This window comes from Portunus trituberculatus, chromosome 48, assembly GCF_017591435.1.
Source record: "Portunus trituberculatus isolate SZX2019 chromosome 48, ASM1759143v1, whole genome shotgun sequence".
Lineage (NCBI taxonomy): Eukaryota > Metazoa > Arthropoda > Malacostraca > Decapoda > Portunidae > Portunus > Portunus trituberculatus.
Genome location: NC_059302.1, coordinates 11,743,527 through 11,763,606, shown reverse-complemented (window position 1 = coordinate 11,763,606; position 20,080 = coordinate 11,743,527). Strand labels below are relative to the sequence as shown.

General features: G+C 40.5%; 2 protein-coding genes across 6 annotated transcripts in view; one reads left to right on the top strand and one right to left on the bottom strand.

The window, feature by feature from the left end:
* The window catches only part of LOC123498835 (tudor and KH domain-containing protein homolog), an 88,849-nt gene that overhangs the window by 51,627 nt on the left and 17,142 nt on the right, over positions 1-20,080 (bottom strand). The window lies entirely within an intron of this gene.
* The window catches only part of LOC123498836 (arrestin domain-containing protein 17-like), a 59,374-nt gene continuing 51,209 nt past the window's right edge, over positions 11,916-20,080 (top strand). The window contains exons 1-2 of one of the 5 annotated variants that reach the window (XM_045246293.1): positions 11,916-11,997; positions 14,307-14,949. In XM_045246293.1, coding sequence (XP_045102228.1) covers positions 14,829-14,949 — 121 coding nt within the window. In that variant the 5' untranslated portion in view covers positions 11,916-11,997; positions 14,307-14,828. Of the gene's footprint in view, positions 12,089-14,306; positions 14,950-20,080 lie in introns of those variants that run through there. The other 4 variants (XM_045246296.1, XM_045246295.1, XM_045246294.1 and 1 more) reach the window with 4 other exon arrangements.

Sequence of the window (20,080 nt, the reverse complement as noted above, 5' to 3'; positions counted from 1 at the left end):
ATCAGGTCCCACAGCTTTTCTCACTTCTAAACTCCCCATCATATTCTTGATCTCCTCCACAGTTACTTGAAACTCCTTCATAATCCCTTTCTGTTCCATTACCAGTGGTTTGTCAAAAGCAGTCTCCTTTGTGAATACCTTCCGAAAGCATCCATTCATAGCCTCTGCCATTTCCTGGGATCCTCACTGCATACTCCATTTACTTCTAAACTTTCAATACTTTCTCTATTTTTGATGTTGTTGTTCACATGTCTGTAAAAAGCCTTGGTTGGTCTTTACATTTATCAATTATATCCTTTTCTTGTTTGTTTCTTTCTTCTCTTCTAATCAACACATATTCATTTCTTGCTCTTTTGTAACTTTCCCACTGCTTAATCCGTCTTTTCCTTCTCCACCTCTTCCATGCATCCTCTTTTCTTGTTCTAGCCTTTTCACATCTATCGTTAAACCAGTCCTGCTTTCCAACTTCTCTATGTTGTCTTATTGGTACAAATTTTTCTCACCTTCTTTGTATATTTTTATAAATTCCTTCCACTTTTCATTTGTTCCTTAGCACTCTTGAATTTCATCCAATTTGTCTCTTGAAAGAATTTCTTTAGGTTTCCAAAATCTGTCTTGGCATAATTCCATCTTCCCACTTTATATTCTTCATTTCTTCTAGATTTCTCTTCATCTATCACCTTGAACTCCAAAACTGCATGATCACTCTTTGCTAAAGGGCACTCCACCCTCATCTCCTCAATGACCATTGGCTCTGTACTAAAGACCAAGTCCAGTCTTGACGATGCTCCCTCTCCTCCAAACCTAGTATCTTCTTTGACCCACTGAGTTAACACATTTTCCATTGCCAGTGTCAATAGTGTATTTCCCCATGTTGTCTCTGATCCTTCCATTGACCAGTCCTCCCAACACACCTCTTTACAATTAAAATCTCCCATCATTATAGTTCGTTCACAGCCACCCAACATTTCTTCCAGACATGTTCCTGTATCACTTATCATTTCTTCATATTCCTGTACTGACCATGCATTTGTCTTAGGTGGTACGTACACCACTATGTAGTGCCTCTTTTTCCTTCATTAGTTTCTGCTCTGATCTTTAGCACTTCTGCCTTTCCCATACCTTCTTTCACTTGATCCACCTTTATATCTTTTTAACCAGCAACATCACTCCTCCTCCCATCTTACCTACTCTATTTCTTTTCCAAACATTATATTTCCCTTCTCCAACCATCATCAGGTCTTCTCCCTCTCTCAGTTTTGTTTCAGTAAGACCCACAATATCTGGGTTCTTGTCCCTCAAGTAATCGTTGAGTTCTAAAATCCCCGATATCACTCCATTTATGTTGGAATACATTACATTCCGCTCATACGTAAGTTTCTTTGGTCCTTTCTTGCTGTACTTTTCTGGGTTATGAACCACTTCCTCAGTCTCATATCCAAGTGTTTCACTGTTTGATCTGTTGCAGTCTCTGACGAGACAGCCAGACGTTACCCTACGGAACGAGCTCAGAGCTCATTATTTCCGATCTTCGGATAGGCCTGAGACGAGGCACACACCACACACCGGGACAACAAGGTCACAACTCCTCGATTTACATCCCGTACCTACTAACTGCTAGGTGAACAGGGGCTAAACGTGAAAGGAGACACACCCAAATATCTCCACCCGGCCGGGGAATCGAACCCCGGTCCTCTGGCTTGTGAAGCCAGCGCTGTTACCACTGAGCTACCGGGTGTGTGTGTGTGTGTGTGTGTGTGTGTGTGTCTTCAAGTTCAAGTTCAAGTTCAACAAATTTATTCCAAAACAATACATATACATGAAGAAAATAAAGTATATACATTCGTGGAAAGGTCTGCGGAGATAAATCTCATTATGCAGACCTGTGGACATTATACAGGATTTATTTCATTCAGTCCAAAATAGTGACAATACATTCTTGTAAATCCCCCAAAAAAGATAGCATTATAAATCTAAAAATTCGTAAACCCTAGCAATATGAAAAAAAGAAAAAAAAAATGCAGTTTTTTTTCAGGAAACAGTGTTGTACGCATGATAAATCATAATACATATGAATCTATTGTGTACATACATGACAAATTATTTTGAGCATTACTGTAACGACTGAAGATGATAAAGATGCTTTTTTACTCTAAATTTGAAGTTATTGACTGAAAAGTATTATATTCACATTTCATTGATAGAGGAAGTGTGTTCAAAACTTCGTTTCCAAGACACATAATAGAATTTCAAAAGAGTGTAGTTCTAAAAGGAGGACAAACCATATTTATCTGGTTATTACGAGTGACGCGAGAATGTTCCTGAATAGAAAAAAATTTCAGCATTATTTTTTAATGATTTGAAAATATTGAGTAAGAGGAAGAATTAATGAATGTAGGTTAACTTAAGTAATTTAAAGTTGAAAAATATTTGCTCTGTCGAGTCATATTTTTGCTTGTAGAACATCATTCTTAAAATAGATTTCTGGTTTTTGAGTAATACATCTAGGGAAGATAGCCATGTACAACTTCAAATAGAAATACAATACATTAATCTAGAATAACACAGTGTATAGTAAAGAGTTAACATTGATTCTACAGTTAATTTATCTCTAACACGATACAATATTCCAGTGAGTTTTAATAAAGTTACAGACACATTAACAATATGTTTCCTTCAATTTAGATGATCATCAACTGTAACTCTTAAAAACTCCCGTGATAATTTTGAGTGAACAACATGGAGGTCAGAATCAGTGATTGTGAAACAAGTGTCATCAGCGTACATTGTAAAATGAGCATTACAACTAGAATTTACAATATCATTGATGTAGATCAAGAACAAAATTGGACCTAGTATTGAGCGTTGAGGTACACCTTGTTTAATAAATGTGTACTCAGAAAAAAATATTATTACAAAAAACTAATTGTTTGCGGTTAGATAAATAACTTTTGAAAAGATTAAAACATGGTCGCCTAACACCGATACTATTTAATTTGGCTAGTAAAATGTCATGGTTTAGTGTTTCAAAAGCTTTGGAAATATCAAGAAACACGCTTGCAACAAAATACTTTCTGTCTAATTCAGTATATACCTTTGAAACAAAATCAGAACCCCTGCCTGCGTAGACAATTTTTTCCTAAATTCAAACTGGCTTTTTGTTATTAGATTATTGTTCTCAAGAAAAGCACAGAGTCGACTTGCAATGGGCTTTTCAAAAATTTACTAATAGATGGTAAGATGGATATTAATCTGTAGTTATCAATAACATTTTTATCCCCAGACTTGTGAATAGGTAAGGCTTTTGCTATTTTTAGTGTGTGTGTGTGTGTGTATTTACCTAGTTGTATTTACCTAGTTGTAGTTTTACAGGGCCTGGGCTTTATGCTCGTGTGGCCCCGTCTCCATATCTACACTTATCCAATCTTACTTTAAAAGTGTGCACACTCGTTGCAGACACTACTTCTTCATCTAAACTGTTCCACGTCTCAATACATCTCTGCGGGAAACTATATTTTTTATATCTCTCAGACATCTTCCCTTTCTCAGCTTTTTACTATGCGATCTTGTGCTTCGGGTGTCATATTCTTCTCTCAGGATCAGTTTCTCATTATCCACTTGGTCCATTCCATTGATCAATTTATAGATTTGTATCAGGTCTCCTCTCTCCCTTCTTTGTTCCAAGGTTGGTAGATCCATAGCCTTTAGTCTCTCCTCATATGTCATGTGTGTGTGTGTGTGTGTGTATGTGATGGGAGCGGTGTGCATGATGTGTGTGTGTGTGTGTGTGTGTGTGTGTTTTTACCTAGCTGTATTTACCTAGTTGTAATTTTACAGGGCCTGGGCTTTACGCTCGTGTGGCACCGTCTCCATATCTACACTTATCCAACTTTTCTTAAAGCTATGCACACTTTTTTGCTGACACCACTTCCTCACTCAGACTGTTCCAAGTCTCAACACATCTTTAGGGGAAGGTATATTCTTTAACATCTCTCAGACATTTTCCCTTCCTCAGGTTTTTACTATGCGATCTTGTGCTTCGAATGTCATATTCTTCTCTCAGGATTAGTTTCTCATTATCCACTTGATCCATTCCGTTAATCAATTTATAAACTTGTATCAGATCCAGTCAAGAAATTTCCTGCGCATGTTGGAAACGACAAAGGAAAAGATAATTTGGAGGAAGTGTCGGGCATTCGTCATCCAAGAAGACGAAAAAACTTGTTCATAAGCCGAACAGGAAAATTTAACAGGTGAGTTGTTTATTTGTGTAGAAACGAGAAGCAAAATGGTGTAAAAGCCTATAGTTTGATATTTTTAATAAGATTGCAGAAGTTCGCTTCCTTCAGGTGATTAAGGATCACCAATAGCAGCTCGACATTGTTCTGGCCTGGCTGGTGACAGAGATGAAGCTGTTGCTTTGGGAGGTTACGTTGGCAGGGAAAAAGTCATCGACCACATAATACAGAAATACTGGTGGCACAACATTACATCTGATGTAGTCGAAACCACTAAAATTTGCCCACGGTGCCAAAAAAAACAGCACTGTGTTCAAGAAAGTGGATCTGAAACTGAACAGTATCCCAATTAAGCCTTGAGACATGCACCAAATTGGTATAGACCTACGTTCGTTGCCTACGTGAGTTTGGTTTTACATAGTTTGCATTGAAATACAATACTGTTACTGTTATTCATACTATTTTTACTTTTATGTAAGTTAATCATAACATTCTTACAACTGTGGTTCAAGTTTGCATCCACGAAAGTGACCCTCAAGATGAAAGTGAATGGATGTAACCTGAAGCCATTCTTTGAACGAACTTCAGAAGCTTTACCACTGACTCCCTCAGTTTCGTCATCTCCACCACTTCCAAGTGACCAAATAGTCCGGGTTCAGCACAAAGAGATTACTTATATGTTCTCACCATTGACAGCTGAAACGCAGCGAACAATCTGCAACAATTCTAGAGGATGTCTTGTCAAGAAAAATCATGTCCATTCAGAAAAGAAATAATAACAAGATCTTAAAACACCATCTAACCTCTTTCCGTTAAATAATTTGAATGTGATGGGAATTGCCTTTTTTGTGCATTGTCGTACACTATCACTGGAGAAGAGGACCAACACGACATAGTGAGAAACTTGATACGTGATTTCATTGCCACCACCGAAAACGTCAAAGATGAATCAATGCGTCAGAACACAGTGGGAGTGGGGAGGGGCAACAGAGATGTTAGCAGCAGCCAACATGTTTCGTGTGAATGTATGTGTGTGGGCAAAGTTCGGTTCTCTGCATACATGGCCTATATATGCATAGGCCGAAATGCAGTGAAGAAGTAATCAGGTCAGTTTACCTCGACAATAAATCAGTCAACCATTTCAACATAATTACTAGTGTGTAATGTGTACATGATTAATTATAAACTTTTGGATGGCAGACAACAGTGATCTACAGTATTAATATCCAATAGTGGGAGTCATTTCAACCTGAGGAGAGTCATATGATACCAGTTTCAGTTGACTGGGGAGTGCAGTCTAACTGATTTCAATTGACTGGGAAATGCTTTAAAACTAGTTTCAAGAGACTCCGGGAGTTATGTCTAAGGGGAGTAGCTACCCTGAAACGTTTATACCGGCAGGAAACTATTTCGCTTCAATGGGCCTTCATGACACACAAAACTGGCAATGCGGATGTATCTCAATAGCTGATATGAAAGACTAGACATGCACATCCAATTTGTGACATGTCTAGCTTATAATTAACAAATAAAGGCACATAGTAGTTTGGTTTATTGACGGAAAACTTGGATTTTAGAGGTTTTTAGTCTCAGCAGGCGTAAATTAATTGATGTATCGTCCTACAGGTTAGGGCGATTAAGTTAGAACAGATGAGAACGAATTAGGACAGTGAATTATTGAGCTATATCATTATGTTTTGCTAGTGAAGGTTGTCTCTGCCCACCACACCCTTTTATAAACTCTCACTGCGACTGTTTTCCAAGGCAGCAGACACGATTAGCCGATTCTTCAAGGCCGTTTTTTTTTTTTTTTCACAGTGTAGAAGTCTTGTTGATTCGTCACTAGACCCGCAAAAACATTCTTTAAATCCCAAGTAATTTCAATTAGTAGAGGCTCTGCGGCGCTGGTTTCCCTAATGCAAGAGTTTGTAGTGTGCCCTAAAACTCACTCGTTTTCTTCCATACCCATTCCATTCCCATACTCCACTATCACTGTACTACAAATTGACCAGTATTGTCAATGATTCATCCTCTTCTGGTAAACTCTGGAACTCCTTGCCTGTTTCTTCATTTTCACCTTTCTTGTTCATTCTCCCAAACTTTTTACTGGCCTATCTTTCCCTTCAGACTTTCTTTCTAACGGAATGTCTCTCCCTCAAGGCCTCTATGACTGAAACACATCTAGCCATCCAGTCATTCAATCACACAAGCCTCTAGTGACAAGTGGGCCCGCGGGCAGTGGTGGCAAGTAGGCACATCAGGCGGCTTTTTGCACTGTGAGCACATGGCGCTAACTTCAAATGCACACATGGCGGTAGTGTGAATGTACTCACGACCCTAATCTAGTCCATAAAGAGAGAGCGTAAAGATTGATATGTATAAACTTTTATTTATTTATTTTTTTGTTTGTTCTTCGTTATCGCAGTTAAGTTTGCTATTAATTTTCAAACACGTCATACACACAGTTTGTATAAATACTGTTTGCTTGATTGTTTGCTTACCTGTAGTGCCTGGTCACCCAGCAGCTACTTATATGCCTGTGTGTGTGTGTGTGTGTGTGTGTGTGTGTGTGTGTGTGTTTGCAGCTTGACATCACTGCTAAAGGGAAAGCATAGACAATAACAGACTAACACACACACACACACACACACACACACACACACACACACACACACAACATAACATAACATAATATAACACAACACACACACACACACCGCGTAGTGTATTGGTTAGCACGCCCGGCTCACAACCGAGAGGGACTGGGTTCGAGTCCCAGGAGCGACAAGCCAAATCAGCAAGCCCCTTGATGTGTAGCCTCTGTTCACCTAGCGATATATATATATATATATATATATATATATATATATATATATATATATATATATATATATATATATTTTTTTTTTTTTTTTTTTTTTTTTTTTTTTTTTACGTAGGGAAGAGGGCCAGCCAAGGGCAAAAAAAAAAAAAAAAAGAAAAAAAAGGCCCACTTGAGCGCTGGCTCTCCAAAGAGTTCAAAAAGTGCCAAAACCGTCAGCCAGAATTAGGGGAGCAAATGCCTCGATACCTCCCTCTTAAAAGAAGACAAGTTGTAGGAATTCGGAAATACAGATGCAGGAGGGAGTTCCAGAGTTTACCAGTGAAAGGGATGAATGATTGAGCGTACTGGTTAACTCTTGCATTAGAGAGTTGGACAGAATAGGGATGAGAGGAAGAAGAAAGCCTTGTGCAGCGTGGCCGCAGGAGGAGGGAGGCATGCAGTTAGCAAGATCAGTAGAACAGTTACCATGAAAATAGCGATAAAATATAGAAAGGGATGCAACATTTCGGCGGTGAGAAAGAGACTGAAGACAGTTAGTCAGAGGAGGGAGTTGATGAGACGAAGAGCTTTCGATTCCACCCTATCAAGCAAAGCTGTGTGACTGGAACCCCCAAACATGCGAAGAGTACTCCATACAGGGACGGATAAGGCCCTTATACAGAGTAAGCAGTTGGAGGGGCGAGAAAAACTGTCGGAGACGCCTCAGAACACCTAATTTCATAGAAGCTGTTTTAGCAAGAGATGAGATGTGAAGTTTCCAGTTAAGATTATGAGCAAAGGACAGACCGAGGATATTCATTGTGGAAGAGGAGACAGTTGAGTGTCATTGAAGAAGAGGGATAGTTGTCTGGAAGGTTGTGTCGAGTTGATAGATGGAGGAATTGAGTTTTGAGGCATTGAAAACTACTAGATTTTCTCTGCCCCAATCGGAAATCTTAGAAAGATCGGAAGTCAGGCGTTCCGTGGCGTCCCGCGTGATCTGTTGATTTCCTGAAGGGTTGGACGTCTCTGAAAGAACGTGGAAAGATGTAGGGTGGTATCATCAGCGTAGGAGTGGATAGGGCAAGAAGTTTGGTTAAGAAGGTCATTAATGAATAATAGAAAGAGAGTGGGTGACAGGACAGAACCCTGAGGAACACCACTATTAATAGGTTTAGGAGAAGAACAGTAGCCGTCTACCACAGCAGCAATAGAGCGGTCGGAAAGGAAACTTGAGATAAAGTTGCAGAGAGAAGGATAGAAGCCGTAGGAGGGCAGTTTTGAAATCAAAGCTTTATGCCAGACTCTATCAAAAGCTTTTGATATGTCTAACGCAACAGCAAAAGTTTCACCGAAATCTCTAAAAGAGGATGACCAAGACTCAGTAAGGAAAGCCAGAAGATCACCAGTAGAGCGACCTTGACGGAAGCCATACTGGCGATCAGACAGAAGATTGTGAAGTGACAGATGTTTGAGAATCTTCCTATTCAGGATAGATTCAAAAACTTTAGACAAGCAAGAGATTAAAGCTATAGGACGGTAGTTTGAGGGGTTAGAACGGTCACCCTTTTTAGGAACAGGCTGAATGTAGGCGAACTTCCAGCAGGAAGGAAAGGTAGAAGTCGATAGACAAAGTTGGAAGAGTTTGGCCAGGCAAGGTGCAAGCACAGAAGCACAGTTTTTGAGAACAATAGGAGGGACCCCATCAGGTCCATAAGCCTTCCGAGGGTTTAGGCCAGCAAGGGCATGGAAAACATCATTACGAAGAATTTTGATTGTAGACATGAAATAGTCAGAGGGAGGAGGAGAGGTAGGGACAAGCCCAGAATCGTCCAAGGTGGAGTTGTGAGCAAAAGTATGAGAAAAGAGTTCAGCTTTAGAGACAGAAGAGATGGCAGTGGTGCCATCAGGATGAAATAAAGGAGGGAAAGATGAAGTGAAGTTATTTGAGATGTTTTTGGCGAGGAGAGTTTGAGTTTGAAAGATTTTGACATTTCCTATTTATGAAAGAGTGTTTGGCAAGTTGAAGAACAGACTTGGCATGATTCCGGGCAGAGATATAAAGTGCATGAGATTCAGGAGATGGAAGGCTCAAGTACCTTTTGTGGGCAACCTCTCTATCATGTATAGCACGAGTAGGCTGAGTTAAACCAAGGTTTAGAAGGTTTAGGCTGAGAAAAAGAATGAGGAATGTACGCCTCCATGCCAGATACTAACACCTCTGTTATGCATTCAGCACAAAGAGATGGGTCTCTGACACGGAGGCAATAATCATTCCAGGGAAAATCAGCATAATACCTCCTCAGGTCCCCCCAACTGGCAGAGGCAAAACGCCAGAGGCACCTTCGCTTTGGGGATCCTGCGGAGGATTGGAAAAATAGGACAAGATACAGAAATGAGATTGTAATCGGAGGAGCCCAACGGAGATGAAAGGGTGACAGAATAAGCAGAAGGGTTAGAGGTGAGGAAGAGATCAAGAATGTTGGGCGTGTCTCCAAGACGGTCAGGAATACGAGTAGGGTGTTGCACACGTTGCTCTAGGTCATGGAGGATAGCAAAGTTGAAGGCTAGTTCACCAGGGTGGTCAGTGAAGGGAGAGGAAAGCCAAAGCTGGTGGTGAACATTGAAATCTCCAAGAATGGAAATCTCAGCGAAAGGGTAGAGGGACAGAATGTGCCCCACTTTATAGGTATAGGATGTAACTCGAGGGCTTGTGGCCTCGCTTTCTCGGTGTGTATTGTGTGTGATGTGGTCTGTCCTACCCGAAGATCGGTCAGTATGAGCTCTGAGCTCTTTCCGTAGGGAAAGGCTGGCTAGGTAACCAGCAGACGATAGTGATGAATGACACACACACAAACACACACACACACACACACACACACACACACACACACACACACACACACACACACACACACACACACACACACGGAATGGATCAAGTGGATAATGAGAAAATAATCCTGAGAGAAGAATATGACACTAGAAGCACAAGATCACATAGTAAGAAACTGAGGAAGGGAAGATGTCTGAGAGATGTTAAAATATTTAGTTTCCCGCAAAGATGTGTTGAGACTTGGAACAGTTTGAGTGAGGAAGTGGTGTCAGCAAAGAGTGTACATAGTTTTAAAGAAAAATTGGATAAGTGTAGGTATGGAGACGGGGCCACACGAGCATAAAGCCTAGGCCCTGTACGAGTAAAACTACAACTAGGTAAATACAACTAGGTAAATACACACACACACAAAAACATAACATAATATAACACAACACACACACACACACACACACACACACACACACACACACACACACACACACACACACACACACACACACACACGGTGAGTGTGTGTCATAAGAAATCTTTGCCTTTATGTGAGACATAAATGAAATGCAGAATGTATATATTGTTTGGCGTCTTCATTCATCACTCAGCCTTATACCACGTCAGAATTTTCCCACCAGTACTATGAAATGTACAAGTAGCGGCAATCCGAAGCACAGTGGCATTTTGAAACGTACACAGCAGCACTTTTGAATTTAAACGCACACATCGGCATTGCGAAACGTACACAGCGAGATTTTAAAACGTATACAGCGGCATTTTAAAACGTACACAGCGGCATTTTAAAACATACACAGCGACATTTTAAAAACGTACACCTCGGCATTTTAAAAGGTATAATGCGGCATTAAAAAAAAAAAAAAAAAAAAAGTGACAGGCATTATGTAAAACTGAGATTGCTACTAGTGTTGATATCTAACCAGACCAAGACCATTTTGTGAGGCTTTTAGATCACTATTTGTCCCCTCGTTCAGATCTACAGATGGAAGCGCAGCACGGCGGGTGAACAACTAAACTGGTGGTGGACATTTCTGAAAGCATTGTAACCTATTCGAGATCACATACAGCTTCTCACTCCTGCTTATGTGGCATTCGATAGTCTCTATTTCGCGAAACTTGCATTTTTATCACTTTACTTGTACGTACATTCTCTCAAACATTCACGCTTGTAAGAACATTCTAAACTTTTCAAGATCACACGTAACTTTACATTTTTGCTTACGTGATGTACTGCAGTGTCTTATCTTGCGTCACGTGCACTTAATAACTATACCGGTGCATTCTGTTACATCTGTAAACATGACTATCAAACATTCACAAAGATACATACATACATAAACATTCTCACCAATAAAAAAAAAAAAAAAAAAAAAAAAACTTCTTGTTCTTGCTTAAGTTATGTCGAGCAGTCTCTCTCTTTTTTTTTTTTTATCTCGCGGGATGTGTATTCGATAGTTAACTCTACTCATGCATTCTGTAAATTCTGAATCTATTCACACGACTGTCAAACACCCTATACTCGCGTTCCTGCTTACGTGATGTTTGGCACACTCTTATCTTGCTTGACGTGCATTCGATAACTTTATCATGCATTCTGTAAGCTCTTAGCACGACTGTTAAACTTTCACGAGTATACGCGCTTATCATCCTAAACTATTCAAGATCACACACAGCCTCGCATTCCTGCTTATGTGATATCTGAAAGCCAGTTATCTTGTGTGACGTGCATTCGATATAACTTTACCGGTGCATTCTGTAAGGTCCAAACACGACGGCCAAAACTCACGAAGTTTGTCTGAGGCAGCGTGACGTCCGGCAGAGTTATGAGGACTACCTGAGCAACGAAGAAGAGCAGTTGAGGAGAAGGAAAGCGAGGTGAGAGGACGTGAAGAGCGAGTCAATGTAGCTCCTTTTCTCTCCGCCGTGAAGGTTTCAAGACACCGCTGGGGAGAGAGAAACAAGAGTGTGCCTTGGCCTCGCCTCGCCTGTCTCGCCTCCCTCGCCCAGCCAGGCCCAGCCAGCCAGGCTCCAGAGTGTGAGTAGCAACGGTGCGGTGTGGGTGTGTGTCGCTGGTCGCTCGTCTCTGTGACTCGCCGCCTCGCCCTTCGGTAGTCTGTGACGGGGAGTTTTTTTTTTTTTTCCGGCGGCTTGAACCTCTGGGGACTAAGGAGGAGGATATGTGCAGACTTTGTGGTGGAGGTGAGGCGAAAAGGAGGCGGAACCGACGATCATGTGTGTGTGTGTGTGTGTGTGTGTGTGTGTAGGCGAGAGACAACCCCTCCCCTTCTCCACCGAGTCCCTTCCTCCCTCGTGTGTCTTGGTACATCACGGGTCACCAAGACAGTGTTCATGGTGCCCTTGTGTTTCCCGGTGACTCAGTGTGTTCCCTGAGTGCCCCTCCACGCCTCCCCAACCTCGCCTGGCCCACGGGAGGAGAGGAAGGGTGCCGGGGTAGGCAAGCGGCGGCAGATGTGGCAGGGGCGGGCAGGTAGGAAGGTGTGTCGACCTGGCGAGGTGGTGGGCGGGTATGGGATCTCGTCTTCCTCCTTTCCAACTATGTCCTTTTATGAACGTAGTGGGTCTCTCTCTCTCTCTCTCTCTCTCTCTCTCTCTCTCTCTCTCTCTCTCTCTCTCTCTCTCTCTACGACACCTGAAGCAGCTGATATCCATCCCTGCGCCCTAAAAACCTCCATTCTCTTCCTTTCTCCCACATTCGCACGTCTTCTCTTCCTTTCTCCTTTCCTGTTACTTCTCTCCTAATCTGCACACATGTCAGATGTTCCTTATCTTCCTTTTCTGTCATCTCTTTTCTTCTATTTTGAATTTACTTCTTCCTCTGCTGATCATGTTTTGTCGCTTCTCTTCTTCTTTCCTGCGTCTTTTCTGTCTTTTTTGTCACCTCTCCTCTTCATTTTGTGACTTTTCCTCTCCAACATTCTTATATCTCGTCTTTTCCTCTTCCTTGCCAAATTTTCTCTTCTCTTCCCTTCTGCATTCACGTCATTTATGCTTCCAGTTCCTCATCTGTAATCGCTCTTCTTCTCTTCTACAATGTTATTACTTGGTTTTTCTACTTTTCTTTTCCATTACCTTCCCATTTTTCTCTCCTGCATTCACATCACATTTTGCTCTTCTTTTTTCTTCTATTACATCTCCTCTTCTATTCTACATCCAGGTAATTTCTTTCTCTTTCTTCTGGCAATTCTTATCAACTGTTTTTTTTTCTCTTATATATACATCACCTCGTCTTTCTTTCCTTCCCACTCCTCTCCTTGCATTTTGCCTTTCTTTCCTTTTCTCTCCTCGCCTCGCATTTTCTCTCCCATCTATAACTGTTATCTTTTCTCCTCTGTTGCATTTATATCGTCTCCCCTTTCTCTCCTCTGTTCTTCTCCTTCTATCAAATGTTCATTTTTTTCTTTCTTCCTCTCACAGAAATTCTTCTTTCTCTCCTCTCCTTTCTTCTCTCTTTTTCTCCTTACATCCCCTATCTTCCTCACTGCTCTCCTTTCCTCTTCACATTTCCTCTCCACTCTTTACCCTACGTTCTCAATTCCTCTCTTTTCTACTCTTCTCTTCACATCCCTAATCTCCTCACCTCTCTCACGACTTATCTCCTTTCCTTTTCTCTCGTCATCTTTCCTCCTGTACTCTAATCTACTCTACTCTCGTATCCTTGGCCCCGTGCGTGCATCCATCTCTGTCTCCCCCCCCCCCCTCTCTCTCTCTCTCTCTCTCTCTCTCTCTCCTCGTTTCTCCCTCCCACCCACCCTCTCTCCATCTCCGTGATCCGGTAACCCTCACCGCCACACTGCGCCGAATAACACCAACCTGCATCTCAATAATTGCCTCTATTAGTCTTGTCTCACGCACTTCAAGGTCACGATGATGTCACTTTTGTAACATTGGAAGTACGCCCTATCCCATCCCCTCTCTCCTCTCCCCATCCAATATTTCTGAAGGGGCTGGCGGAAAGGGGAGGTTGGTATGCTTAGGGTGGGTTAGGGTGTGAGTGGGTTGGGTCGGGAGGAGGTGTAGGTGTTATGGGGAAGGATAGCGGGGAGTGTTTTGGGGTTGGGTGGTGTTGTGTGGGTGGGTTGTCTTCAAATTATCAGCCCCTCCCTTCTCCCTCTCCCTCTCCTCTTTCTCTTTCTCTCCCTCCTCCTCCTCCTCCTCCTCCTCCTCCTGCTCCCCCCTACACCCGACAAGTTATTATGAAGCTGATGGAAGTCGTGTGTGTGTGTGTGTGTGTGTGTGTGTGTGTGTGTGTGTGTGTGTGTGTGTGTGTGTGTGTGTAGGAATGTTATTTATATATCTTTTTTTTTTTTTTGAGGACGTTAGAAAAAAATGTTCTTATTATCGTTTCTCTAATGAATTCTTCCGGGTCAATAACGTTCGTTCTTGCTTTTTTTTTAAGGTCAGGTGATGAACGAATCGGTGAGGCGGAACTAATAAAGAATTAATGAAGTGACGCTGCTGTACACGAGTAAATGTGACGTGTGGAGAGACGAAAAGAATACAACTACAATAAAAAGGAAGACATAATTAGGGACACAAACAAGAGTGACAAAGAAAGAAAATAATAGAAAAACGAACGTATGAAAAGAAAGCGTGGTATACCATGAAAATCAACTAGATAAGTGATAAACCTGTACATAAACTATGCATCACAGAACAAATAGTTAATAAGACGGAAAAAAAACAAGACTGAAAGTGAGAGTTGACGATAAAACAAAACTACTACTACTACTACTACTACTACTACTACTACTACTACTACTACTACTACTACTACTACTATTACTACCACCACCACCAACACCACCAAACACACAAACCCAAGTTTAAGCCATCGTCAATAGCAAGTCATCACTCCTTTCTTTCCAAACACCCTCGGATTTACAGCTCTCCCCCACCGACCACCCCACAAAGATTCACAATGGCTCGGAAACTGCAGAAATTTATGATACTCTTCGACAACCCAAATCTCCTGTATTTCCCCGGCCACTTCATCTCCGGCAGGGTCATTGTGGAGCTGGAGGAGGACACTTCAGTATTGGGTGAGTACAGAATGCATTGTGTTTTTTCTCATTCTGTTGTGTCTAATGTGGGGAGATAAACAGGGTGTCTTTAGGAGTTTGTGAGTGTTTGTGTTAATGTGTTGTTGTTCTGTCTGGTGTTGGGGACAAACGGGTCATTAGTTCGTTAGTGTTTAGTATCGGATGAGAAAAAGAATTAATTGTGTTTTATTTGTTGTTGTTCTGTTGTGTTCTAGTGTGGGAGGCGAAGGAGTTGCTTAAGAGTCTGTTAGTGCTTGGCGGAGACTAATGGTGAGTCAGCATGAGGGGGAAGATTAGCGTGGGATTGGAGGGAGTGTGAGGGAGGGAGAAGTATAGAGTGTTCAACTAAAGGTTTAAAGGGTATTACAAAAAAAGATACACGGAAATATGTCCTTGGAATATATTTTGGACAGGGAAAGACTACTTCAAAAGTGTATAAAACGAAATAAAATAATAATAAAAAATCAAACAAATAAAAAGGACGGTAAGAGAGTACAGTCTGCAGAACTAGAAAGATAAAATGTCCCTGGGAAAATATCAGTGACGCCTATGGCGCAATTTTCTGATTAGGGCAAAAAGTAATGTAAGAAATAATGTTACGGTACTGTTTGCATTACATTAACAAATTTCAATCTGTAGTTTTTGGACATTGAAAATTTCTCAAAGCATTTTTAGGCGAATATGCATTTGTTTTCTTTTCCTCTACCCAACTTTTTTCCTTGCATTCCAAACCCTTTCCACCTTCTTTAATTTTGTGTGTGACATTTTTTCCCTCTTGTCTTACATTCGTGTATCTACTCTTTTTTTGAGGTGGGGTTGGCAGGGTGAGGAGAAATGGATGTTCTCTCCATTAGTTTGAACTGCTAGGAAAAAGACATCCAGATTCCAAGGCACTCCTCGTTCTGCAATACAAGAGTGTCATTGTTGGAAAATAAGATCCCGTATTTTGAAAGGCATTGTTCTCTATAAGGACAATTTTTCAAAGGCTACAGAGATGACCAGACCGGTTCTCACGAGCATTTTTCCCATGGATGATGTAAAATCCTTAAACCATCACTATAATCATACAGAACCCTTGCAAACCTTCAGTAACGACCACTATAGCTTGGTAAATAACAGATTAGACAAGATACTGGAATTTATAGAACAAGAATACTGTCCACGGTAAATAAATAAATGAATAAATGTTCCAATGACAGATTAGCAAGATTTCTACGTAATCAACAGGAGAAACACTCTTGATGACTTAGCTAATCATCTCCGTGGCCTTTAAAAATAGCAGTAGTGAGACAGCAAAGTGCTTCAGAATACAAGGCCTAGAAGTTTGCGCGCGCCGAGGCTTCTCAACACACAACACCTCACGAAAGTTCCTACAATGCGACAAAAGATTAGATCACTCCAAACAAAGACTCTGGGCAAGGTTCACAGCTGAGATAAGGTCACACGACGCTCGTCCTTTAACCGCGTCGCATAATATCAAGAGAAAGTTCACTTGTTCCACCTCCTGCCGCAAGATATACAAGCTTTTAGTGACTCAGAGCCGCTCACGGGAATCATAGGAGCGTAGAATCAGCGAACCAATGAGTCTGCGTGAAGAGAACGACAGCAAAGACACCAGGACTAAAACTTACTACGAAATTTACTGCACAATAAAGATTCACCGCAAATAGCTCAAGGTTGTAAATAAAAAACGGAGATACCAAAATACTTAAGAGTAATAAGTGAAGCCGAGCAGATATAGGAATAATTCAAGTTTGCGAGATTAATGTAGCAAAGAAAGTTTCATATAAATGTCTCAATGTTGCAGTAAATAAAGAAACAGAAATCAAATACTACATACAAACAGACATACTATGATAAATAAGAATAATGAAAAAAGTAAACAGATAGTGGGGGATGATTTAGGTCTGCAAAACTTACTAAAAAATAAGGATTCATAAAAAATATCTCAAGGTTACAATAGAAAATGAAAAAAAGGAGCAGCGAACCAAGGCAAAACAGACACTGGGATCATTTGCGTGAGACATTTACAGCACAATAGAGAATCATTGCAGGAATCTCAAGGTCACAGTAAGGAAGGGAAATACTACCAGGATATGATATACGAGTCATGACAAGTGAAGGCAGACAGGCAGTGCGGTGATAGTAGCATTTACCGGTATAACAACAACTCTTGATGAACTTACAACTTACGACATAACCTCCACGTGTAGACCTAAAGGCTTCTTGCAGCTTCCCTTGTTTTTTTACGTTATTTTGTTCTTATGTTCAAAAAGAGACTGGAACTAATACTTCAGAAGGGAATAACATTAATGTGTCATAATTTCGTGGAGTACAAAAAAAAAAAAAAAAAAAGAAACTACGGCTTCAGAAAGGAATGGTTTTAATGAGGCTCAGTTTTCGTAGAGTACAGGAGTTGAAAAAAGCGATCGAAACTTCAGAAAGGAATGATATCAATGAGTTATAATTTTCTTAGAGTACAAGAATTTAGACCGGAAGTGAGTGTAGGAATATGATACAATTAAAAAAAAAAAAAAACTCGGTCAAGTACACACAATCTACACACAGCAGGACCATAAACACTCGCCACTTGGGTACAAAATTATAATGCCTTAAAGTTGAATGATTAAGAGTAGAAGTGGCTAGAAATATACAAAAAAACTATCAAAACAGCCAAGTGAAAACGGTTGTTAATGAAACACCATAAAAACTAACATTAAAAAGTAAATATAATGATAATATTTCCTTACTGTATTCAAGTGTAGAAATATACTAAAACTGAAACATGTCAGGCAAGTAAACAGCTCAGCAAACACGATGTACACACAGAAATGCCATAAAAACTAGTGAGACCATAAAAAAGACCATAAAAGCTCGTATCTAGGTAAAAAAAAAAAAAAGAGTAATAGGGCATTGCAATTTAGGAGCATGAAAATTGAAACTGAAATACGTCAGGTTAACTAAATACCATCAACACAAATTATTCCCTCTAAAAAAAAAAAAAAAAAAAAAATCCCAAATGAATGAAATGAAATGAAATAACATGAATAAGTCAGGAAAGAAGAATTGCATTTTTTTTTTATGGAATTTGAGAGTTTGAAGCGAAGGTAAACGAAAAAAAAAATACAAGAAATAAAAGAACATCGACAAGGTAACCACAGATGATACAAGGTTAAAATAGAATAAAATAATGATAAAATAATAATAATAATAATAATAATAATAATAATAATAATAATAATAATAATAATAATAAAAATAACAATAATGATAAAAGCCTTGTAATATAAAAACACAGAACGAAAGTGAACCAAGAAGTACAACAAATCTAAGGAAATAAAAAGACGCTGAAACTGAAGAACATGGATTAGATACTGATACACCATAATGAAAACAAACACAACAGTCCTCTTGCAGTTATTTTTTTTTTGTGTGTGTGTGTTACAAACATTACATAAACACTAACATGATTGTACTTGTCCCTTTGGTGATCCGTCCCCCTCCACCCCTCTTCCCTTGCTATCCATCACCATCTAGAAATGTTTCGGCTCCAGCAAAAAGAAAAAGATAATGAAATAGAGTTTGGTAGATAAGAAACAAAACGACAACTTAACCACATCAACCAGACAACACAATCAACACAGAAATTATACAAAAGCAATACGAGAGAGAAAAAAAAAGTCGTGTACTATCGTTTTGTATCTAATAATGTGAACAGCAACATCAACAATTAAATAAACAAATAAACACAAATATAAAAAATACCGGAAGTAAATCAAGAAACACACAAAACCTAAAAAAAAGAAAGAAAAAAACATCTACTAAAACACATCAAGCCACGTCAACACACACACACACACACACACACACACACACACACACACACACACACACACACACACACACACACCTCTGCACCATATAAGGCAAAGGCAACCCAACGGAGACCCATGACGGAGGTGTCCCCGCTTCCCTCACACTCCGACTCATCTCACCCACGCCTTTCCGCCACACCTGCTCCCTACCCTAGGCTGTCACCCCGCCAGCACCGCGTGGGTGAATGTTATGGGTGCCGACCTTGGCCAATACACCGGTAGGCCTCGTGTTTGTTGTGTGAGGTCTGTAGTTCAAGAAAAGATTAACAGGGAGAGGGATAGAGAGGATCAGAAAGGCACAGGACAAAGAAAGATGATAAATTGAGTAAGATTGAGAGCATGAAATGTATACAGATAGAATAAGAAAGGCATAGGTTAGATAGGAAAATAAAGAACAGAATAGGTATGAAAAGAGACACAATGGAATAAAAACTAAGAAAATATAAAGACAGACATACAGATAAAACCCGATACAGAAGAAAGAAAGAAAGGAAAAGAACATTATATTGCTAGATAGATAGATAGATATAGACAAATAATGAAATAGATCAACAGAAAAAAAGCAAATAGAAAAAAAAGAAAGAAAAAAAAAAAATCGAAAATTCAGACAAACACACACACACACACACACACACACACACACACACACACACACACACACACACACACACACACACACTAAGGTAGAGGGAAATACCAGGACGTACAATGAAAAAAAAAAAATAAAATAAAACAAGCAGTGTGGCTCCGGTGCGGCCTTCCTGCCCAGCGCCGGGGTGTGGGCGCGGGCAAGGGTGCGGGCGGGTCCTGGTTGCGAGGAAGCCAAGGTGAGGGCGGTCCCGGCCTTTGGCTCACCTGGACAACACCTGCCTGACGAAATTCCACCAACACACGCATGGTCTAACTGATGGTGCCGGGACGTGTGCGAAGAGAGAGAGAGAGAGAGAGAGAGAGAGAGAGAGAGAGAGAGAGAGAGAGAGAGAGAGAGAGAGAGAGAGAGAGAGAGAGAGAGAGAGAGAGGGGGGATGGAGAGGGGTGACTGAGCGACTAATTAGCTAAAAGATTGACTCACTCACTCAGTAACCAACTCACTATTGAATGAATTGACTGATTGATTGGCTGAATGAGCATGTAACTAACTGATTGTCCAATTGACTGACCAGCTGCCTGGATGACTGACTGACTGGCTAACTAACTGATTGGCTGACTAACTAACGGATTGACAGTCTAAATGTCTGACTGAATCACTCGCTCAC